Source organism: Saccopteryx bilineata, chromosome 2 (assembly GCF_036850765.1).
Source record: "Saccopteryx bilineata isolate mSacBil1 chromosome 2, mSacBil1_pri_phased_curated, whole genome shotgun sequence".
NCBI lineage: Eukaryota > Metazoa > Chordata > Mammalia > Chiroptera > Emballonuridae > Saccopteryx > Saccopteryx bilineata.
This window is the reverse complement of record NC_089491.1, coordinates 257,325,971-257,349,700: the sequence shown is the minus strand read 5'-3', so window position 1 is coordinate 257,349,700 and position 23,730 is coordinate 257,325,971. Positions and strand designations below refer to the sequence as shown.

The window sequence follows — 23,730 nt, the reverse complement described above, 5'->3', positions numbered from 1 at the left end:
GGACCAAGTCATTATCTCTCTGGTCCTTACAATGCCAAGCAGAGTGCTTTATATTGGTTGGTGCAAAATAAATACTTGAAAAATGAATAAATATGGTGGTGTCAGATTTATGATGACTGGAAGTTATGATGAATTTATGAATTCTAATAAAAGTTGAATGCAAATAGAATAAAGAAACCACATTTTCTACTTAGCTGCCCCTTCCACCCCAATCTCTTTTCTCTGTATTTGGTATCACTGAAGAGGGAGATGCATAGAGATGTCTTCCTGGGAATACATTTTATATGCAATATGTCTATTTTGATAACCCTCAAGTAAACCATATTTTGGAGAAGATTTCCAAAACACTGAACCTGATGGAGATACATCAGACAAATGGTATCTCTACTTCCTGTGACACAATGTGCTGTCAGGTACCTCGGAAGAAACCCCAAGATTCTGCAAGCTAACAGCATGACTCCACAAAACTCTACTAACCAAGTATTGCCTCCATAAAATGATCAAGAATTGGCCAGGTAGCTCAGTTGGTTAGAGCGTAATCCAATATGGCACAGTTGCAGGTTCAATCTTCAGTCAGGGAATATACAAGAATTAATCAATGAATGCATAAATAAGTGGAACAACAAATCAGTGTTTCTCTCCTCCCTTCTCTCTCTGTAAATTCAATAAATAAAAACATATTTTTAAATGGTCAAGAAGAGAGAAGAAGAAATCTGAATTTCTTTTAACTGAGAAGGAAAAATGATCTTTAGTTCTCAAAAAACAAGGCTCTAACTAGAGACTGATTAATGAGGAGAGACAACTGTTTCAGGTACACAGAATAAAATGAAATATGTCTAAAGAGAGAAAGGTCAAGTTTAGACAATGAAAATCATCTCAAAGTATCTTCATCTGTTTCACATTTTACAGGGTTTGACAAAACTTAAACAACTGGTTATTTGGATATTATTAAACAATGGGCAATTTCTACCATGATGTACATTTTTTCTTTCCAAAAAGACAAGATACTTTGCTTTGACAGAGTCAATTTCCAAATTCTTATCACTGAAAAGTAGAGGAAACTGTCTGAGTATCATATAGCAACTTTGAGTTCATTAGGTCATTATCCCTAGGTCTAGATTTAATCAAAAGATGAAGAGTACAAGCTCAAAAGCTTTCAGGTGACAGGAGGCAAGTCTTTGGCTTGAGATTTTTGTGTTCAAGTTATAGGTCAGGTTCACAGAAAAGTAATCAGAAACTAGACTGGCTAGAAATAAGAGAGCCTTGAAATGAGGGGTATGAGACCCTAGGTTGTACTTGTGACTTGGTCTCTTAATAAATTTAGGGACCTTGAACAAATTACTTAAATTCTAATCTGTCAAGTAAGAGACTAGACTTTTGATGATTTCTAAAGCCCTCTGTAGCACTATCAATTTTAATTGTGTAATACTATTCCTTAAGTTGCAGATTGGTTCATTCACCTATGTGAAAACCTTCAATGAACATAATAAAGGACAGTGTCATCAAGTTGATAAGTCAGTAAAAGTGAAGGCTTTACCCTCAGCTCTTAAAAAAGGTGCTCATTCATCCATTCAAGTTCTAAATCAAGGTTACAAGGAAAGCACGGAATTAGGATAGAAAGGGGTAGGAGAAACTTCCTAGCTCTTAGGGGGAAGAAAGTGTAATTTATTATTTCAGTCCAACAATGTCAATTGAATGATAACTGTGTACCAGGCACTGTGCTGGGCACTGGGGATCCTGTGGTGACCCTGACAGACAGGTATCTAATGAAGCTTACTTACATTCTAGGAGCTAAAGAGAGAAAAAGAGGCTAACAAATGAATAAAAAATGAAATCCAGACTGTGATAAATTCTATAAAGGAAATGGTAACAATGAGAGAGAATAACTGTAATTGGGGGGAAGAGGTGTTGGGTGTTGGGTGGACTACCGTTAGCAGAGAGCAGAGGAGGAAGGCTCTTTGGAGATGGTGGTAGTTGAGCTAAGACTGTATGCAGGCAGATGTGGTTCAGCCAGAGGGATGCAGGTAAATGCTGAAGTTGGAAAGGGCTGGAGCAGAGACGATCTGCATGGCTGTAGCTTAAAGAGCAGCTAATTCTGGAAAGTACAGGATTAAAGTAGTTCTTAACTGTGGGCGATTTTGCCCCCCACCCCATCGGGGACCTTTAACAATGTCTGGAGACATTCTGGATTGTCATGATTTGGAAAGGGGTTGGAAGGGTTTGGAAGCGTACTATTGATGACTTTGAGAAACCCTGCACTTTAAGGGAATATTACAGCCCACATCTTGGGTTCAGACATTATGTTATAAACTCATGTTTTTACCACACTTGAATCTTTTTTTTTTTTCCCCCTTTACTTGCAAAAACAAAGTTAAAAACAGATTTCACGTGGCCCACTGCTTCATCCACTCTTTTAGGAAATCCTCTGGCAGGGGTTCAAGGGACTCCACGAACCTTAGAAAGGCTCCACAGGGTAGGTACTAATAATGTGCCTGAACACATGAAAAAGAACCTCGGGAGAGTCACACCCAACTGCTCACGCGGTTTACCGCTGCGGACGCGACCGGGATCAGGGGCAGTGGCGGGAGAACATGTTTTACTTGCGTAATTACTAATCACTGTTTAAAACAATGCAATATTGGGTCCACGCATAGGGAAGTGGTGGAGATGCCCTCAAGGACCTAAGTATCTCTGATCTAGACCTCTAGCTTCTCCTTCCGCGGACCCCGGCGACGCCAGGCTCTAGTTTCCCCTCCCCCACGCCGTCCTGCGCGTGTCTCAGGTTTCTCTGGGCCCCACGGCCCCGGGCTCGGCCTGCATTAACCCCAACAGCCCTCGGCCACTAACCCAGACCCCACGCGTCCTGCGAGGGCCTCCCCAACACCGCCTCACCTCGATGGAGAGGCGCCTCTTCAGAAAGCCCCGCGGCAGGCTGTCCCTCGACGTACTGGTTGCCCAAGCCGAAGGCACCGTCGGATTCTGGAATAGCACCACGCCCCCGGTTCTCCGCGGCGTCGCGAGTTCGGCGCGGGCCCCTCAGGCCCAGGAGCGCGGGACGAGCCCTCGGAAAGGCGGGAAATACAGCAGCACAGACGCGCGGTTGGCAGCAGAAGGGTAAGCGGATTGGGAACAGGGGTCCGGCCGGGCGCACAGGCCGGGTCTTGAGGGGGCTGGGCCCGCCAGGGGCCTATTAGCCGCCGCTCGCCCCTCTTTGCATATTCATAAAGCGGAGGGAGGATGGACTCCTGAGCAAGCCGTGAGAGGTAGTGATTATTCATGAAGCGTTTCGCCCCGCCCAGGAAGACCTCGTTGATTATTCATGAGCCCGAGAGGCGGATTTGAGCCGAAAAGGCCGTTGCATCCGGCTCTGAGGGAGAGGTCGAGTGGCTGAGCGGACGCGGTGTCTGCGGAGAAAGAGGGCTCTTGAGAATTGTTAATTCTCTAGTCTTATGTTAACTTTTCTTTTTTACTTGAGACTTTAAATTTGATTTGAAAGTAGATCGCTGAGGCCCGAAATACTGTGACAAGCTTCAGGAAGTCCGAGGCTGAGGAGAAAGACGAGGGGCAGCTTCTAGGTAACATTTACCCGTCAACGTTTGACGATGAAAAATTTCACGCATACCAGAAAAAAAAAAGTGGAGAACATTGTACTGGGAACACCGGCCTTCCCACCATCTAAGTGGCTTTTAAATTCAGATTTTGGTGGAAGAGAAGAAACCAGTCTTGTAGACGAAGCAGTACCTTAATTCGCTGCCAAGCAAGCAGTGGGTCAAGTCGACCAGGGCTGTGTACTGCAGGGTGTAGGGTGTGGAACTTTCGAGATTTATTTTAATTAGGTCAGGTTTTCTCCAGCCAATGATGTGTTCTGCCAGAATCAATGCTTGATGTAGACCCAGAGGTGACGATGAGTCCCCACAAATGACCATACCTGTACTTTCACTTTATCCAGTATTTGCCATTTAATCTCTGTGGACTTTAGTTCCCCAAACAGTACTGGGGAGCGAGTGTCTTGAAACTCAAGATTAGCCAATCACCGAAATGTGTTCAAATGTGTAGAGCATTGGACGGGATGTGCAGTACATCATGTACTTGGCTGGTGAAAACGGAAAAAAAAAAAAAAAGAAAGAAAGATGATTCTTGCTCTGAAAGGAGTGTTTAATCTAATTAGGGTGATAATCTAATTTCTCCCCCATTGGACCGTAAATCTCTTGAGATGTGAACAATATTTTACATCTTTGTAATCCTAGGGGAAACCTGGCGCCTTGTAGTTGCAGAGTAAATGTTGAGTGAATGAATAATTAAAGTAGCATGAAGAAAATATTAAACCACAAGAGCATGAACAAATACCCAGTTAATATAGAGGAAACCATTTACTCTGAGTGAACATGGTGTAGGGGAATTATCAGGGCCAAATGGGATTTGTTAAAATAGTTATAATTTATGAAAACAAACTCTGTGAAAAAACACTAAGTAAGCCTGACCAGGTGGTGGTGTAGTGGATGGAGTGTTGGACTGGGATGAGGAGGACCCAGGTTCAAGACCCAGAGGTCGCCAGCTTGAGCGTGGGCTCATCTGGTTTGAGCAAGGCTCACTAGCTTGGACCCAAGGTCGCTGGCTCGAGCAAGGGGTTACTTGGTCTGCTGAAGGCCCACGGTCAAGGCACATATGAGAAAGCAATCAATGAACAACTAAGGTGTCACAATGAAAAACTGATGATTGATGCTTCTCATCTCTCTCTGTTCCTGTCTGTCTGTCCCTATCTATCCCTCTCTCTGACTCTGTCTCTGTAAAAAACAAAACAAAAAAACAAACAAACCTGTAAGTCACTGGGTGACCTTTGGCAAACCAAAGTCCCCTTTGCTGGACTTCATTTACCTCTTCTTTCTAGTTTTATATTTTAAATTTAAATTCATGATTCATTTTGAATTATCAATAATATTTGTATATGGTGTGAGATTTAGATTGAGGTTCTTCCCCCACCCCCGTCTATGGATGTCCTATTGTGGCAGCACCGTTTGTTGTAAAGACTATCCTTCCTCCCTTGAATTGTCTGCCTTTTTCTTTTAAAAGAAGGGATTGGATTAGTTATAGAGGATATCTCTTCTCTCTTCTGACTCTATGATGTGGAGCCCATTTATGTTGATTGACATGCACTTCCTTTGAGTAAAGCCATACTTCATCATGTACATGTAAGGAAAGTCACCTTGTTGCATTTTAGAATCCAGTTCTTGGGTACTATTCACTCAATAGAAAGGGTATTTTCTCGTTTAAAAAAAATGGTTGTGTCGGCCCTGGCCGGTTGGCTCAGCAGTAGAGCGTCAGCCTGGCGTGCGGGGGACCCGGGTTCGATTCCCGGCCAGGGCACATAGGAGAAGCGCCCATTTGCTTCTCCACCCCCCCCCCCTCCTTCCTCTCTGTCTCTCTCTTCCCCTCCTGCAGCCAAGGCTCCATTGGAGCAAAGATGGCCCGGGCGCTGGGGATGGCTCCTTGGCGCTAGAGTGGCTCTGGTCGTGGCAGAGCGACGCCCCGGAGGGGCAGAGCATCGCCCCCTGGTGGGCAGAGCGTTGCCCCTGGTGGGCGTGCCGGGTGGATCCCGGTCGGGCGCATGCGGGAGTCTGTCTGACTGTCTCTCCCCATTTCTAGCTTCAGAAAAATACAAAAAAAAAAAAAAATGGTTGTGGAAGATTGGGAAAGATGGGTGGAGAGCATCAAGAAATCAATTGTTACTGTGTTTGGGCAAACAATAAAACTTGGCTTTTGCTTCACTCAGAATGGCCAAAAAAAGTTTAAAAAGTGGCTTGGACCTTCATAAACTTAACAAGAGCTGGTTTATCTTTATCTGAATCTTGGATTCACAAATTAAAGGGTAAAATTCTTAGTAATCGTGCCATCATTTAAAATAGGGCAGTTGAGATGTAGGTCAGGAGTAAGCCCAGAGTGAGGTTTTATTTGAGAAACTATAGAAATCTCGGCCTCTTTCTGAAGATCCTTGTCACAGAGTGGACATATCAAGCATAATAGTGAATGGTATTGATGCCCTGTGAAGTTTCAGATGTTTGTGGATCCAACATGCAAACAAATGTATAAGGAAAAGACTTTGGAAGATTAGAGTTCTGTTTTTAAAATCCATAGTTATGGCCCTGGCCGGTTGGCTCAGCGGTAGAGCGTCGGCCTGGCGTGCGGGGGACCTGGGTTCGATTCCCGGCCAGGGCACACAGGAGAAGCGCCCATTTGCTTCTCCACCCCCGCCCCCCCCCCTCCTTCCTCTCTGTCTCTCTCTTCCCCTCCTGCAGCCAAGGCTCCATTGGAGCAAAGATGGACCGGGCGCTGAGGATGGCTCCTTAGCCTCTGCCCCAGGCACTAGAGTGGCTCTGGTCGCGGCAGAGCGACGCCCCAGAGGGGCAGAGCATCGCCCCCTGGTGGGCAGAGCGTCGCCCCTGGTGGGCGTTCCGGGTGGACCCCGGTCGGGCGCATGCGGGAGTCTGTCTGACTGTCTCTCCCCGTTTCCAGCTTCAGAAAAAAATACAAAAAATAAAATAAATCCATAGTTATGAAATCTCTCCTAGGTTTTTAGAAAATAAGTCAGAAGAGGGTGATTTAAAAAAAAATCAGAGTTATTCTCTAAGAGTGCAAGAGTCATTCCTCCTGAGGTTGTCAGCTTGTTAAGCTTTCAAAATTAAGCAGTTTGTACTTGGATAAGAAACCTCTACAAAATACCTGCTCAAAGGGAAAACAACAGTAGGAACAGAATAGTTAAAGTTTGAAAGGGGCTAGCTATTTAAAAATATTATTTAGATCTTTTCTGCCTTCCTGAAGCAAGCTCATTCTGGAATATCAGAAAGAGACACAATTACCATGTATAAATATAAGCAAGCACACCCAGCAACTGGTAAAAGCCTTAATAGTGCATCATTTTAGATGGAATGAAAGCAAAGGAGAATTTCATTTTAGGGAGTCATTGTAGAAAAATTCTTATATGGTGAGTCAAAATTTGAGTTTTTTTCTAAGTTCTGCCACTAAGTGGTTTGATCCTAGGTAAGTCACTTGACTTATGTGGACCTTGATTATTTATCTGGAAAATTAGACATTTAAAATTCTTTCTTCCTCTAAAATTCTGTAATTCTCTTCTAGATGCTTAATTCTTCCTTGTTCCTGTAGTGCTGCTTCTCTGTTGACTTAGCAAATATTTATTGAGCGTCAACGTAATTTGTCCCAGTACTGTGCTGGGGCTGAGGATCAAGTATAAGCTAAACCAGACACAAAAGGTCACATATTATATGATTCCATTTACATAAAATGCCCAGAATAGGAAAATTCATAGAGGTTAAAAAGTACATTAATGCTTGTAAGGGGTCAGGAGGAGGGGAGAATGGGAAGTGATTGCTAATGGGTATATGATATTTTTTGGGGGGGTGACAAAAATCTTCTGGAAGTAGATAGTAGTGATAGTTACAAAACATTGTGGGTAAAAACCACTGAATTGTCTTTAAATTTTTTTGAAGTTAAAAAATACTTTAAAAAATAAAGAATGAGCTAGGCAGACACAACTTTGCCCCATGTTAGCCCATGGTAGGGTGGGGTGGATGCATAAATGACATGTATCACAATGAGCATATAACCCAGACTTGGTGGTAGTGGTGAATTAGGAAATAATTCCTTGAGAAAATTATACTAAGCCATGTCAAGGAGATGAGTAGGAATTGGCAACCAAGGAGTATGTTTCAGACATAATGAATATTACAAAAGCCTGACAGCTAGAGAATATGAACCTTTAGGATAATTAAAGTAGATAAGAATAGGTGATGCATAAAAGTGCAAAGGAAAATGGTTAGTGATGCAGCTAAGGAGGCGTGAGCCAGATCTTGAGACCATGGAAGCAGTGTGGATTCTATCCTGAAGGCAACAGGGAACCACTTGAGTATTTCAGTCTAGGAATTTATATAATCAGGTTTGCAATTTAAAAAGGAAATTCTGGCTGCAATACAAAGAACAGACTAGAGAAGGGTGAGACCAATAACAGGCATGATGGTTGTAGCAATCCAGGCAAAAGATAAGGATGATCTGATCTAAAGCAGAGATGACAACGTGGATAAAGCGAGGAGCAGACATCTGAAAAAATATTAAGGAGACTGGATATAGAAATGGTGATGGTGGTGGGGGGCAGGGTGGAGTCATAGTTTTTAGGCCTGAACAACTAGGTGTTTGATAGTGTCATTCACTAAGCTAGGGAACAAAAATAGTTTTTTGGGAAAAGAGTTCACATTTGGGTGTGTTAGGAACATCAAAATACAACTGTCTCATAGACAGTTAGAGGTCCAGAGCTCCAAATCCCCAGAGAGACCTGGGCAGGAAATATACATATAAGAATCATTAGAGCCTGACCAGGCGGTGGCGCAGTGGATAAAGCGTTGGACTGGGAGGCGGAGGACCTAGGTTCGAGACCCCGAGGTCACCTGCTTGATTGAGCGCGGGCTCATCTGGTTTGAGCAAAAGCTCACCAGTTTGGACTCAAGGTCGCTGGCTCAAGCAAGGAGTTACTCGGTCTGCTGTAGCCCCACCATCAAGGCACATATGAGAAAGCAATCAATGAACAACTAAGATGTCGCAACAAAAAACTGATGATTGATGCTTCTCATCTCTCTCTGTTCCTGTCTGTCTGTCCCTATTTATCCCTCTCTCTGACTCTTTCTGTCTCTGTAAAAAAAAAAAAAAAAAAGATAGAAATCTGAAGAACTCCAAAAGATAAAATGATCAGGGCCTGACCAGACGGTTGCTTGAACTGGGACGCAGAGGACTCAGGTTTGAGACCCTGAGGTCACTGGCTTAAACACATAGTCACTGGTTTGAGCATGGGATCATAGACATGACCCAATGATTGTTGGCTTGAGCAAGGGATCACTCGCTCTGCTGCAGCTCCTTGGTCAAGGCGCATATGAGAAAGCAATCAATGAACAACTAAGGAGACTAAGGAACCACAAAGAAGAATTGATGCTTCTCATTTCTCTCCCTGTCTCTGTCACACACACACAAAGATAAAATGATCAGGGAAGTCTGGAGAGGACAACAAAAAGGAACAACTGGGAGGCTGGAAGAAAACCAGGAGTTTGAATACTAATATATGATAAGATTTTTAAAAATAAAATACTTTTTTTTACATATAATAAAATATGTGTCAGCAGTATTCCAAGTGCCTTACCAATAATAACTCATTTAGTCCTCACAACAACTTTATGAAGTAGGTACTATTACTGAAGCACACAACCTGCCCAAAATGTGAATGAATTGCAGACTGAGATTAGACCCTAGGTAGTTTGGCTCCAGAAGAGTCCATGTGCTTAACCACTATACTATGTTATCTCTCAAGATAAACACTATAAGAGCCCTGAAAAGTAGGATTTATTGTCTTTATTTTACAAAAGAAACTGAGGCCCAGAGAGATTAAGTAATTTGATCAAGTCACAGAATTACTGGATGATTGAACAGAATTTGAACCCAGGCTCCTTAACTCCAAAGCCTCTTTCTACTGGTTATTTTCCTCCATGTACATGCATATATGTGTATAAAATTCAACTTGACTTATTTTATAAATGTTAACTCCTTAGGTATTTATCAAATGCTAGTAGTGACTAACTTTAAAATCTTTCTCAAAAGCAAGTGGCCTGGATGTTTCAGAATTTTAAGTGATAATATTAGTTTAATCCAGGTTATATGTACATTCCAAATATATATATGTAGTAATACTTTGTGTTCTGATTCACTGATGCTATTCTCAGGGTTTGATTCTCTACAAATGCCATCAGAATGTCTTACGATCATAGAGAAATTTTCAAAAAACACCAATATAGAAAGTGATTTAAAAATCATTATTCCTGTTATTTAATGTCTCTAAGACTAATAATTAACCGCTACAGGGGCTATTTACCATTTTTTTTATTGTTGTTTTTTGGGAGTTTTTTTTGTGTGTGTGGGGTTTTGTTCTTTTTTTGTGGCAGAGACAGAGAGAGTCAGAGAGAGGGACAGATAGGGACAGACAGATAGGAAGGGAGAGAGTTGAGAAACATCAATTCTTTGTTGTGGCTCCTTAGTTGTTCATTGATTGATTTCTCATATGTGCCTTGACCGGTGGGGCTACAGCAGACCGAGTGACCCCTTGCTTGAGCCAGCGACCTTGGGCTCTGGTTGAGCCTTGCTCAAACCAGATGAGCCCACGCTCAAGCTGGTGACCTCGGGGTCTTGAACCTGGGTCCTCCACATTCCAGTACAATGCTTTATCCACTGTGCCACCGCCTGGTCAGGCTATTTACCATGTTTTAATGGGCTTAAACTTTTGTAGTTATTTTTTCCCATTGTATTTATTGAAGTTAAGGAAGATAGTTGAGTCAGATTTGAAGATTACACTTAGAAATAAGGTGACCAATCATCCTCCTTTAGGGAGGACAGCCCTTCTTTTGTAAGTTCTGTCCTCCCTCGGAAAGTGTCCTACTACATGTCCTTCTTTTTGATATTGGAAGATTAATCTGTAAATGTCTGTATGCAGAGTCAATCCATTGTGTGTGATGTGACATATTTGTATCTAAATGAGTACTTTTATCTTATAATTATTATTAAAAATTAATAGGCATGTAAACATAATTACAATATAAAATATTACAAATGTTTTTATTATGCATTTATCATATTATAGTGTATTGTTGCAATTAATAAAATGTTTCTTTTATTTATGATATTGTTTTCTTCAATTTATTTTTGTCCTCCTTTTCATTGTAAAAAGTTGGTCACCTTATTACAAATGAAGGTTATACTCTGAAGTCAACAAAAGATACCTTGGAATCCTTTTTTCCCCCTAGATTTTATTTATTGATTTGAGAGAGAGGAGAGTAAGAGAAGGAGGGGAGAGGCGTGGGAGGCATCAACATGCAGTGGTTGCTACTAGTATGCAGCTTGACTGAGCTTCAAACTGGTGACCTCAGCATTTCAGGTCAGCACTTTAACCACTGCACCACCACAGATTGGGCTACCTTGGAATCTTTAAGGACCAAAGGTGTATCAGGTGGTTATCAGTCTTATATAAATATTGTAAAAGAGTGTCCCCTAGTGCTGCTCTGAAGAAGTAATTTGAGAGAAATTGATTATTACCTGTTTAATTATCTCTGTCACCACCTTGTGGCCTCATATAATTCTGTCTTCTTTTATTTGCAAAGTCTTCCAGAATCTTGCATTAATCTCTACACAAAAACTGGTCACAGTCTTTCCTGGGTGATCTAGAATAGAATTTCTTTAAATAGATTATTTTACAAATATTTTGGTCAGAACTGTATAATACCTTGAAAAGAAACCACAGTTTAAATTAAAGTCTTTGGGGGGAAAAAATTAAAGCCTTTGGTAAGAAAAGGAAAGTTTACCTTTTTTTTTTTTTTTAACGATAATGAAACAATGGAAGGGAAAACTAGATGCATTTTATTTTATTTTTTTCTTTTTTACAGGGACAGAGAGAGAGAGATGAGAAGCATCAACCATCAGTTTTTCATTGGGACACCTTAGTTATTCATTGATTGCTTTCTCATATGTGCTTTGACTGCGGGCCTTCAGCAGACCGAGTAACCCCTTGCTTGAGCCAGAAACCTTGGGTCCAGCTGGTGAGCGTTTTGCTCAAACCAGATGAGCCTGCGCTCAAGCTGGCGACCTCAGGGTCTCGAACCTGGGTCCTCGGCATCCTAGTCCGACACTCTATCACTGTGCCACCGCCTAGTCGGGCTAGATGAATTTTAAACAACGTTTTTTTGTTGTGGTGGTAAAAAGTGCATATAACATAAAAATTACCAGCTAAACCATTCTCAGGTATACAATTCAGTGACACTAAGGTGATTCACAATGTTAGACAACCATCAACACTATCCATTTCTAGACATTTTTCATCATCCTAAATAGAAACTCTAGACCCATTAAACTTCCTATTCCTTATACCCTTCCATTTCTGGTAACTTCTATTCCATTGTCTCTATGAATTTGATTACCTTCCTCATATAAGTGGAATCATGCAGTATTTTTCCTTTTGTATCTGGCTTATTTCACTTTGCATAATATTACCCCTGTTGCAGCATGTATCAGAATTTCATTCCTTTTAAAAGCTGAATAGCCTGACCTGTGGTGGCGCAGTGGATAAAGCGTCAACCTGGAAATGTTGAGGTTGCCAGTTTGAAACCCTGGGCTTGCCTGGTCAAGGCACATATGGGAGTTGATGCTTCCAGCTCCTCCCCACCTTCTCTCTCTCTGTCTCTCCCTCTCCTCTCTAAAAAAAAAAAAATGAATAAATAAAAATAAATAAATAAAAATAAAAGCTGAATAGTTTCCCATTGTATATACTACATTTTAAAAAATCCATTCAACTGCTGAGACATATGGATTGTTTCCACCTTTACACCATTGTAAATATGAACACTGTTGTACAAGTATCTGTTTGAGTCACTGCTTTCAGTTTTTTAAAAAAAAATTTTTTTAATTCATTTTAGAGAGACGGCAGGAGAGAGAGAGAGAGGGAAGGGGGAGGAGCAGGAACCATCAACTCCCATATGTGCCTTGACCGGGCAAGCCCAGGGTTTCGAACTTGCGACCTCAGCATTCCAGGTTAACGCTTTATCCACTGCGCCACCACAGGCCAGGCTGCTTTCAGTTCTTTTGGGCATATACCCACAAGTGGAATTGCTGGATAATTTGGTGATTGGTTTACCTTTTGAGGACCAACTATACTATTTTCACAGCAGCGCCACCATTTTACATTCCCACCAATAGCAGTTTTAATTTCTCCACATCCTCACCAACGCTTATTTTCCATTTTTTTGAATAGCCAACCTAATGGGTATGAAGTGTAAACGTTAACTTTTGAATTGACTTTGAGAATCAATTACATATGAAATTAATTCAAGAAATTTTTTTGAGGTGTAGCTGCTGTATACAAAGCACTGTTGAACTCTGAAGGAATATCAAGGATGAATAAAATATATTTTTTACTCATTAGGTGATTTACAATATTTTTCTCCTTCAAATAGTCAACTTACATTTTCATTGGGTGGTTGGGAAAACTAATCCAGAGATTTTATATCAAAATTGGTAATGGAGATAAAAATGTTTACTAAACTAATTTTCCAAAAAATATAGTCAAATGATAGTTGTATAGTGTTTTGTGGTTTTTTTGTTGTTGTTTTTTGCAGGTTAGACTTCTTAAAAGAATCCTGATACATTACTATAATGGCCACTGCTCAGCTCTCTCACTCCATCAGAATTCATAAGGCATCTAAGGTATTTATTAAGAATTAAAAGAAAATCTGTAACTATTTAGTGAGTAAGTTCAGAATCATGACTTTAATCTTTGTCTTTTGGGGGAATTTTTTTTTAAATGACAGTTTTATCTATTAATTGGCACAAAATTTCTGGCAGAGTATGTCTACATGTTAACTACCTAATGGACTGAGGATGTTCATAAAATTAAAATAGACTCCTACAGGCCCTGGCCGGTTGGCTCAGTGGTAGAGCGTTGGCCTGGTGTGCGGAAGTCCCAGGTTCAAACATAACTTATGTCATTAGCACACTATCTTATTAAAATAATTTAGAAAGTGATGTTTTATTATCAATCTATAGTATTTTCATATATTGGACATTTATAAAAACAATGATAGCCCTTAAAGTACTAGACCAGCTGGGCTGAGAGAAAAAAAAACAACCCTGGAGTATAGAGCTGTAACAGAACTCTGGAAGTTTTTTTTTTTCTTCTTTTTTTTTACATTTACGTATTGGTTTTAGTGAAAGAGGAAGGGACAGAGAGAGAGGAACATAGATCTGTTCCTGTATGTGCCCTGACTGGGGATCAAACTGGCAACCTCTGTGCTTTGGATCAATGCTCAGTGGTCGGCAAACTCATTAGTCAACAGAGCCAAATATCAGCAGTACAACAACTGAATTTTCTTTTGAGAGCCAAATTTTTAAACTTAAACCATATAGGTAGGTACATTGTTATTAACTTAATTAGGGTACTCCTAATCTGGCCAAAGAGCCACACTCAAGGGGCCAAAGAGCTGCATGCGGCTCACGAGCCGCGGTTTGCCGACCAATGGAAACCAACTGAGCTATCTGACTAGGACTGAAAGCCTTTTCTAACCATTGATATTCATTACTACAAATAGGCCTTTAGATTCTTATATTTAAAGTAAACATTTTATACTTTCAGGTTACTTAATTTTACATATGATTCTAACTCAAGTATTACCTCTAAGTTTTGTCATGTTTTTAATTAGTTACTATATATGCATGCCATGCCAGCCATTACCCAGTTACCCCAAAGAACCTTAATTTTTCAGGATCTATGGGTACAAAGATCAATGACCAATACATTTTCTGTAAAACTTTATACACTCACACACTCACACCACATACACACCTAATTCTCCTTCAACTTCATTATTTCCTACTTCTGCTATAGCTTAATATTCCTAAAACAATTATTTTATACACTCACCTGATCAAACCTGCAGAATTGATTGCAGAATAAAGCATAAATTTCTTAGCCTGTTTTTTAAGATGCATATTAATTTCTCCCCAAAGTTCTTATACTTGCAAGAGTAATAATTTTATATATACCTTTTAACAACTGAATATAATCTGGTTTGACAAAAGGGATGAACTGGTAATTCATTGCCACTATTTAGTGTACCAAAGAAGCAAGCTTATATAGCAAAATCATGTCTAGAATTCTAGAACCATATCTAGATATTAAAAAGCTTTTGGGGAGTTCTTTTCGATCTAAAGTCATATTTAAGTAACAGAATTATTAAAACTCAATAGTTGCCCTGGCTGGGTGGCTCAGCTGGTAAAGTGTCTACCAGGCATGTTAGAGGTCATGCGTTCCTCCACATCCTTTACCCCCCCCCCCCCCAGTCAGGGCTCCTATGAGAATCAGTCAATGAGTGCACAAATAAATGGAACAACTAAGTAAAACAATGAGTTGATGCTTCTCTTTCTCTCTCCCTCCCTCCTCTTTTCCTCTCTCTCTCAAATCAGTGGGGGGGGGGGGAACTTCAATAGTTGATGTTCAGTAGAGTAAAAGACCCTAATTTGAGTAAGGTAATCAAAAACTTACTATCCTGACTTCTAACAGCATAAATTAGTTTCACCTGCTTTTGTACTTGAAATAAATGAAACCATACAGTGCTATTTATGTGTATGTGGTTTATTTTGCTCAACTTTATGTGTGAGAGTCATCTATATTGTTAAGTATAGTTGTAGATCATTCTCATTGTTGAATAGTATTTAATTGTGGAAATATACCACAATTTGTGTATCTGTTCTCTTTTTGATTTGGGTAGTTTCCAGTTTGAGACTATTGTGAATAGTGCTGTTGTGGACATTCTGTTAGTAAGAATATACACACATATCTGTTAAGTGTATACCTATGAGTGGAATAGGTAGGGGTCATAAGATATGTGTAGTATATTTAGCTTTAATAGATACCACTAAGCAATTTTCCAAAGAAGTTGTACTCATTTACACTCCTACAAGCAGTGTTTAAAAGCTTTGATTGATCCATATCCTTGTCAACATATGGTATTTTTTTTATTTAAAAATTTTTTTTAGCCATTTTGGTGGATGTGTAGAGTTATCTTACACATCTTTTAATTTGAACTTTGAGCAGTTTTTCATTGTTTATTGGCCATTTGTATATTCTCTTTTGTGAAGAGTCTGTTCAAGTCTTTAGCCCATTTTCCTTTTCCATTGTATGTCTTTTTCTTTGTGAATTTTAGGTGTTCTTTATACATTCTGGATATGAGTCCTTTGTCAGACATATATGTTAGACCAGTGGTAGTCAACCTGGTCCCTACCGCCCACTAGTGGGCATTCCAGCTTTCATGGTGGGCGGTAGCGGAGCAACCAAAGTATAAATAAAAAGATAGATTTAACTATAGTAAGTTGTTTTATAAAGATTTATTCTGCCAAACTTAGTGAAAATCTGACATAAAGTACTTGGTAAGTAATTATTATTATATGCTTTAACTTGCTGAAACTCTGCTTTATAAATTTTATAAAGTAAAGTTACTTCCCTACTTTATAAATCAACATTACTGTGGAACCGGTTAGAAAATTTTACTACTAACAGAGATACAAAAGTGGGCAGTAGGTATAAAAAGGTTGACTACCCCTGTGTTAAACTATCTTCTCCTCCTCTTGAATTGTCTCTTTGCTCTTAAAAGTGTATTTTTTTTCTCATTTTATTTATTTTTTATTTTTTACAGAGACAGAGAGAGGGATAGACAAGGACAGACAGTCAGGAACGGAGAGATGAAAAGCATCAATCATTAGTTTTTTGTTGCGTGTTGCAACACCTTAATTATTCATTGATTGCTTTCTCATACGTGCCTTGACCACGGGCCTTCAGCAGACCGAGTAACCCCTTGCTGGAGCCAGCGACCTTGGGCTCAAGTTGGTGAGCTTTTGCTCAAACCAGGTGAGCCCTCGCTCAAGCTGGAGACCTTGGGGTCTCGAACCTGGGTCTTCCGCATCCCAGTCCAACGCTCTATCCACTGCACCACCGCCCGGTCAGGCCTTAATAGTGTATTAATGAACATAAGTTCTTTAGTTTAATGTAGTCTAATTTATCACTATTTAGGAAATACTTTAAAATTACAATGTATTGACACCAGCTGGAGTTCATGAGACATATTTTGTGCTTGGATTAAAGAAGAAAGCAAAAAAGCAGCCTCATAAAGTAATTGTGACAAAAACGATCACATTTTAATTTCTATGTTAATACATGTATACAATAAACATTGGTATGACAAACATGTTGAAATAACTCAAGATACAAATTAAATTATCAGCAGATAGTCTGTATGCAAAATGGCTGTTAGTTGGTAGACACTCCTTACATACTGAAATAAAATTCACTTATCTGTCATTTTCTTATGTCATTCCAGATATGGCACACTATTTATTAAGGGAGACTGTACATACTATAAATTATTTAAGATCGACTTGTATAAATTGTTTAATATGTTATACACATATACATATATATATGTATATGTGTATATACATATATATATAAACTTTAGAAGGAAACTATTGTTAGCATTGATAATTTTTATAGAACACTATGTGACATTTTACAGAACTTTACTATTCTGCAGAACTCTAGATTAAGCAAAGCACAAAGATGTGGAAATACATGATAGTAGAATAGTAGGTGAATAGTATTTCCACAGGGCTAGAGAGTAGGGTACATAGGAGAGGATAAGGTAGCAGAGACAGGGGGAGGTGGGTAGAAACGAGGCAGGAGAGTTAGGCAAGGATAAGATTTAGATAGTTCTCGCCTGACCTGCGGTGGTGCAGTGGATAAAGTGTTGACCTGGAAATGCTGAGGTTGCCGGTTCAAAACCCTGGGCTTGCCTGGTCAAGGCACATATGGGAGTTGATGCTTCCTGCTCCTCCCTCCCCCTTCTCTCTCTCTGTCTCTCCTCTCTAAAAATTAATAAAAAAAAGAAGGAAATCTTATCTTTAAAAAAAAAAAAAGATTTAGATAGTTCTCAAATGCCACACTAAGGTACTTGAACTCTATCCTGTGTAAATACTGTGAGTGTCATGATAAGATTTGTAGTCTTTAAAGTTAATGATGACAATATGAAGGACAGAATGAATGAAAGGAACTGTTGGCAGGGAGATCAGGGGCTACTGCAGTAATAAAGGGGAGAAGTGACTATGTCCTGAGCCAAGACAGTGGCAGTGAGAAGGGAAAGGAGAAAACAGATTTGAGAACTCTTTTAGAGAAAATTAATAGAATTTAGTGATTGGATATGGGATATGAAGGCAAAAGAGAAGCCAAAAATGATTCTATTTCTAGCCTGGATGACTATAGTGATGCTGATTCATTTGTCTGAGAATGAATCTTGAGATCAGGTTTTAGTTAGGGGTAACAGAGATAAACTGAGTATGAGGGGTCTATAAAGTGCTATGGGTACAGATGTTCAGAAAATAGAAATATAGAAGTGGGGCTCAGAACAGAAATGAGGACTCAGTCATCTCTGTATAGGCTATGGCTGACAGCTAGTCCTAGCCTATACTAATGAGGTTACCCAAGAAGACAGAGCTATGAAGAAAGTAAAGGAGTGAAGACAGAATCCTGGGATGGAACCAGCATTTAAAGGGCAGAAAAAATGGAAAAAATAGAGATTTAAATATATATTGAGGAATAGGTGAAAAATCAAAAGAAAACAATTTTATGGCAGCTGAGAGAGAAGAGGGAGTGTGTAGGCAAAAGTGTCAAGCATTGCAGAGAAATTACATAGCATGAGGACTAAGAAGAGGTCAATGATGGATGTGCTTGGTGACTTAAAAGAACAGTATAGAATGGATGGGATGAAAGACATTGTGGGGGGAGAAAGGTAAAGAGAGAGAGAGAGAAGAGAGAAGCATCAACTTGTTCTATTTACTTGTTCCACTTAGTTGTACACTCATTGGTTGTCCTGACTGGGAATCCAACCCACAACCTTGGCATGCCAGGACTATGCTCTATCCACTTAGCCACCTAGCCAGGGCCCAGATTCAAAGTCTTGAAAAATCTTTCCATTATATTTGTGGTAATAGTGTGATGGACTGACTATATTAAAGAATACTAATCTTTTTCGTCTTTATTTTTTCCAGGAAACAGTTTTCCCATCCCATATTACTAATAAGCACGAGTCATTGATAATGGTGAAGAAACTTTTTGCTACTTCTATTTCATGTATAACATATTTAAGGGGCCTGTTTCCAGAGAGCTCTTATGGAGAACGCCATTTGGATGGTAAAGTTTAACTAAATGGTACTTTGTTGTAGCCCTTTCCTCTATTTGGAAAAATGCTCAGTTGGTTAGAGCATTGTCCTGATACACCAAGGTTGTAGGTTCAAACCTGTGGGTCAAATAAGTTTGCAAATATGATATATATTTCCTTTCATTTCTGAGAGTGTGCTAATTCCAAGTCATTAGCCTGTTCTTCAAGAACAATTTGCTAATTTGTTTTCCATTTTAATTTCATTTTGATTAGTGGTTTTACTTATAGGAGCCATTAGTTTCTGGCTAGATACCAAATGACAGACTGAGGAGAAAAGAAATCTGTGTGGACTAGCCCAATAATTCTAAACTATATCTATATAAACAACAGCCAGAGCAAAATCTATTTGGATGTTATGGATATTTACATTACTACTATTTTGTTCCTCAACTGAATTTGTTCTTTGAGTTATATTTTGGCATTGAGCAAGTTTAACAAAGCCAGGTGAAAAACTCTTTTTTTCTATTAATATATATATAAATATGTTGGAAAAATGCATACTCATGCCAAATCCATTTGTTGATTAGCATGAATATTTAGACAATTATTATTTTAATCAGGTTTAGTCTTTTCTCAATCGCCAGGTCCTTAGCTTTCCTCCCTTTTGTTTCTTATGTCCTTAAACTTATGATCTCATTTTCTTTTCTTATATTACAAGCTGTTTCTGGCTCTTTTCTTTCTCTTGAATTAAAAAAATACACCTAGGACTCTCCAGTTTTTTTCAAAATTATTTAAATAGCTGGATTATAATAACAGTTCAGAAAATCTTGCTGACTTGTACTAAAGTGGGAATTATCATTTGAAAAATAAACAGAGAGAGCTACAAGTATCCTTGTAACATATTATTTTTAAAATCTAGCCCTGGCCGGTTGGCTCAGCGGTAGAGCATCGGCCTAGCGTGCGGAGGACCCGGGTTCGATTCCCGGCCAGGGCACACAGGAGAAGCACCCATTTGCTTCTCCACCCCTCCGCCACGCTTTCCTCTCTGTCTCTCTCTTCCCCTCCCGCAGCCAAGGCTCCATTGGAGCAAAGATGGCCCGGGCGCTGGGCATGGCTCTGTGGCCTCTGCCTCAGGCGCTAGAGTGGCTCTGGTCGCAACATGGCGACGCCCAGGATGGGCAGAGCATCGCCCCCTGGTGGGCAGAGCGTCGCCCCCTGGTGGGCGTGCCAGGTGGATCCCGGTCGGGCGCATGCGGGAGTCTGTCTGACTGTCTCTCCCTGTTTCCAGCTTCAGAAAAATGAAAAAAAAAAAAAAAAAAAAAGGGAAAAAAAAAATTCAAAAAAAAAAAATCTAACTAATCTCAATCTCTCATAGCTGGCCTGGCTAGGTAGCTCAGTTGGTTAGAGCATTGTCCTGATACACCAAGGTTGCAGGTTCAAACCTGTGAGTCAAATAAGTTTGCAAATATGATATATATGTTTGCTTGCTTATACTTTACATTGGGTGTGGGGAACAGGCTGTAAGCAGGCAGGATCCTTATAGCCTAAGGCTTAGTTTTAAGACTAAGCCTTTCCCACCCTTTTAATTCTAAAATCTTCTCAACACTAAGCTTTTCTCCACAACCTTGACTGTTGGATGATGTGGGGTGGTGCAATCTTATGAGGAAATCCATTTATGCCTCAGATAAGTGACTTTGTATCAGAGACTTCCTTATTTGTATATTGGCTTAAAGATTTTGATTTCTACACTATAAAATGAGACAGACCAGGGGCTTGTTCTCAGGGTTCCTGAGATTAGCATTGTAGCAGAGAGGCAGCCAAGATGGCAGAATGCTAAAGGAGAAGCCAGTTTGTGCAGTTAGGGCAGAGAGAAGGAGATGGGGAACAGAGGTAAATAAGGCTGGTGAGGTAGAAACCTTTGATTCTAGGAATACTTGGATAAGTCAGTGGCTGGGAGCCCTGAATGGAAAGGGAAGTGTTTTCCCACTGTGTGTATTTCTTGCCCGCCGGGTGCAAGCTAGGATTAAAGCTAATGGCCCACCAGTTCTTGGCTCCGTTGTTTCATTACCATCTGTCCGAATCAAATGCGAACCTGCACGGGCCAGGCGGCTGTGATGGTGGCCGTGGCTACTGGCCTTACAGAACCCTTGTCAAGGCACATACAAGAATCAACTAATGAATGCATAAATAAGTGGAACAACAAATTGATGTTTTTTTCTCTCTCCCTTCCTTGCTTGCTGAATCAATAATAATTTTAAAAAAGATAGCAAAACAATATGAAATGATGAAATGACTTATGCAAAGTCATACATGAATCAGTGATTGCTTTGTACTGATCTAAACCAAAACTCTCATAATACAATGTTCTATTTTTCCCTATGTCTATATAAGAATGTCCAAATCTGCAGAGAATTTTTATGCGTTTATTTGAACCAATTGACAACATACTGGGAAGCAAGATCTCAAATGCTTTGGAAAATAACAGGTTTGCAGTTTCTTTTATATGTTTGTGTAAAGCCAGTAACCACGGCCACCATCACATCCACCTGGCCCATGCAGGTTCGCATTTGATTCGGACAGACAGTAATGAAACAACGGAGCCAAGAGCTGGTGGGCCATTAGCTTTAATCCTAGCTTGCTCCTGGCGGGCAAGAAATGCACACAGTGGGAAAACACTTCCTGTTGGGAAGATAAAATATATTATGCTCACTTTGGTTTTTTTTGTTTTTTTTGTTTTCTTTTTTGTATTTCTCTGAAGTTGGAAACAGGGGAGGCAGTCAGACAGACTCCCGCATGCACCCGACCGGGATCCACCTGGCATGCCCACCAGGGGGCGATGCTCTGCCCATCTTGGGGCATTGCTCTGCCACAATCAGAGCCATTCTAGCGCCTGAGGCAGAGGCCACAGAGCCATCCTCAGCACCCGGGCAAACGCTGCTCCAGTGGAGCCTCGGCTGTGGGAGGGGAAGAGAGAGACAGAGAGGAAGGAGAGGGGGAGGGGTGGAGAAGCAGATGGGAGCTTCTCCTGTGTGCCCTGGCCGGGAATCGAACCTTAGACTTCCGCACGCCAGGCTGATGCTCTACCAACTGGCCAGGGCCAATACTCACTGTGTTAAAGATGGCGCTGCCCATGTGGAGACCATCACTCAGGTGATATTAATGTGTGTTGGGGACGGGCTTTGGGCAGGCAGGATTCTTGTAGCCTGGGGCTTGGTTTTGGGATTAAAGCCTTTCCCACCCTTTTTGATGTGGGGTGGTGCAATCCCATTATTCCCCAGATAAGTGACTTTGTATTAGAGACTTCCCTATTTTGTATATTGGATTAAAGGTTTTGATTTCTACTCTCTAAAATGGGTGCAGAACGGGAACTTGCTCTCTCGGTTCCTGAGATTATCATTGGAGGAGAGAGCAGAGAGGAGAGCAGAAAGAGGCCACGTGGAAGAGGCCAGGAGAAGCAGCCAAGATGGCGGAGTGTTGAGTGAGAAGCCAGTTAGTGCAGAGCTTGTGCAGGGAGAAGGAAGGAGATGGGGAACAGAAGAGAATAAGTCTGGTGAGCTAGAAACCTTTGATTCTAGAAAACTCGGATAAGTCAGTAGCTTTGTGAGCACTGAATATGAGTGGGTTTTGGAGCCCAATGTGTGTTTTTACTTGCCCGCCGGGTGCAAGCTAGGATTAAAGATGATGACCCACCAGTTTCTGGCTCCGTTGTTTCTTTGCTGACTGTCCGAATCCAGTGCGAACCTGCATGGCCAGGCGGCTGTGATAGTGGCCTTGGCCACTGGCTTTACACTTCCCTTTCCATTCAGGGCTCTCAAAGCCACTGATTTATCTGAGTATTCCTAAAATCCAAGGTTTCTACCTCACTAGCCTTACTCACCTCTGTCCCCATCTCCTTCTCTCTGCACTAACTCTGCACAAACTGGCTTCTCCTTCAGCACTCTGCCATCTTGGCTCCTTCTCCTCTCCTTCACGTGGCCTTTCTCTGCTCTCCAACAGCATGGGCTCCTCTGTCCCACTTTATAGTGTAGAAATCAAAACCTTTAATCCAATATACAAACAAGGAAGTCTCTGATACAAAATCACTTATCTGAGGCATAATGGGATTCCTCATGAGAGTGCGCCACCCCACATCATGCAACAGTCAACAGTCAAGGGTGGGAAAGGCTTAGTCTTAAAACTAACCCTTAAGCTATAACAACCCTGCCTGCTTACAGCTGTCCCCCACACCCAATGCAAAATATGTATAAGCGAGCAAACATATCTTTATTATATGCTGTTTAAGTGTCTGTTTGTTGCCGATAGCTTATTGGTTGCTTGCGTAACTGTACTAGCCAATGGGGTGAAGTTGCCACGGCTGAACGCAAATTGAGCGGGTCAGGGGGAAGGTGAACATTTGTTTGCATTGGCAATCATCTGCTTTTGAAACAATTTAAGGCTGAATACAAATTGAGCGTGTCAGGGGGAAGGTGAACATTTGTTTGCATTGGCAATCATCTGTTTTACATAAAAACTACGTCTTAACGTAATTTCTTTAAGAATGCCTCCTAGAAAATACAGCACTGAAGAGGATAGAAAAGGAGCTAAAGCTGCACAAAAACGGCTTTCTCGACAAAAAGAAACCACTGAGCAGAGAAAGACAAGGCTTGCTTCAGTTGCAGAGCAAATGCGTCTTTCTCAGCAAAATGAGACTGATGAGCATAGAGAAACAAGGCTTGCCTCAGATGCAAGACAAAAAAGCCTGTCTCGACAAAATGAGTCCCTTGAACAAAGGTAGGAGAGAAATGCAAAAAAAAACGACAGAGTAATGCTGACCGAAACGCAAAAAGGATTAAAACATGGAGAAACTTTCATTTTTGAGCATTCCTCTGGTGTAGAAGGGGGAAACCCCGTGGGGCACTAAGCAAAGGGGCATCCTCGCGGCCTGCCCTGGGTAATT

At 40.7% G+C, this 23,730-nt stretch overlaps 1 protein-coding gene and 1 long non-coding RNA gene across 6 annotated transcripts in view; one reads left to right on the top strand and one right to left on the bottom strand.

Moving 5' to 3' along the window:
* LOC136325580 (uncharacterized) overlaps positions 1–3,231 on the bottom strand; it is a 306,971-nt gene extending 303,740 nt beyond the window's left edge. For both annotated transcript variants that reach the window (XR_010729279.1, XR_010729278.1), the window contains exon 1: positions 2,893–3,231. This is a non-coding gene — a long non-coding RNA (uncharacterized lncRNA). The remainder of the gene's footprint in view (positions 1–2,892) is intronic.
* A 146-nt stretch (positions 3,232–3,377) lies between these two features.
* Positions 3,378–23,730, top strand: part of HORMAD2 (HORMA domain containing 2) — a 95,240-nt gene continuing 74,887 nt past the window's right edge. For all 4 annotated transcript variants that reach the window (XM_066255035.1, XM_066255033.1, XM_066255032.1 and 1 more), the window contains exons 1-3: positions 3,378–3,575; positions 13,209–13,296; positions 18,685–18,826. In XM_066255035.1, the coding sequence (XP_066111132.1) occupies positions 13,246–13,296; positions 18,685–18,826 (193 nt within the window). In that variant the 5' untranslated portion in view covers positions 3,378–3,575; positions 13,209–13,245. The remainder of the gene's footprint in view (positions 3,576–13,208; positions 13,297–18,684; positions 18,827–23,730) is intronic.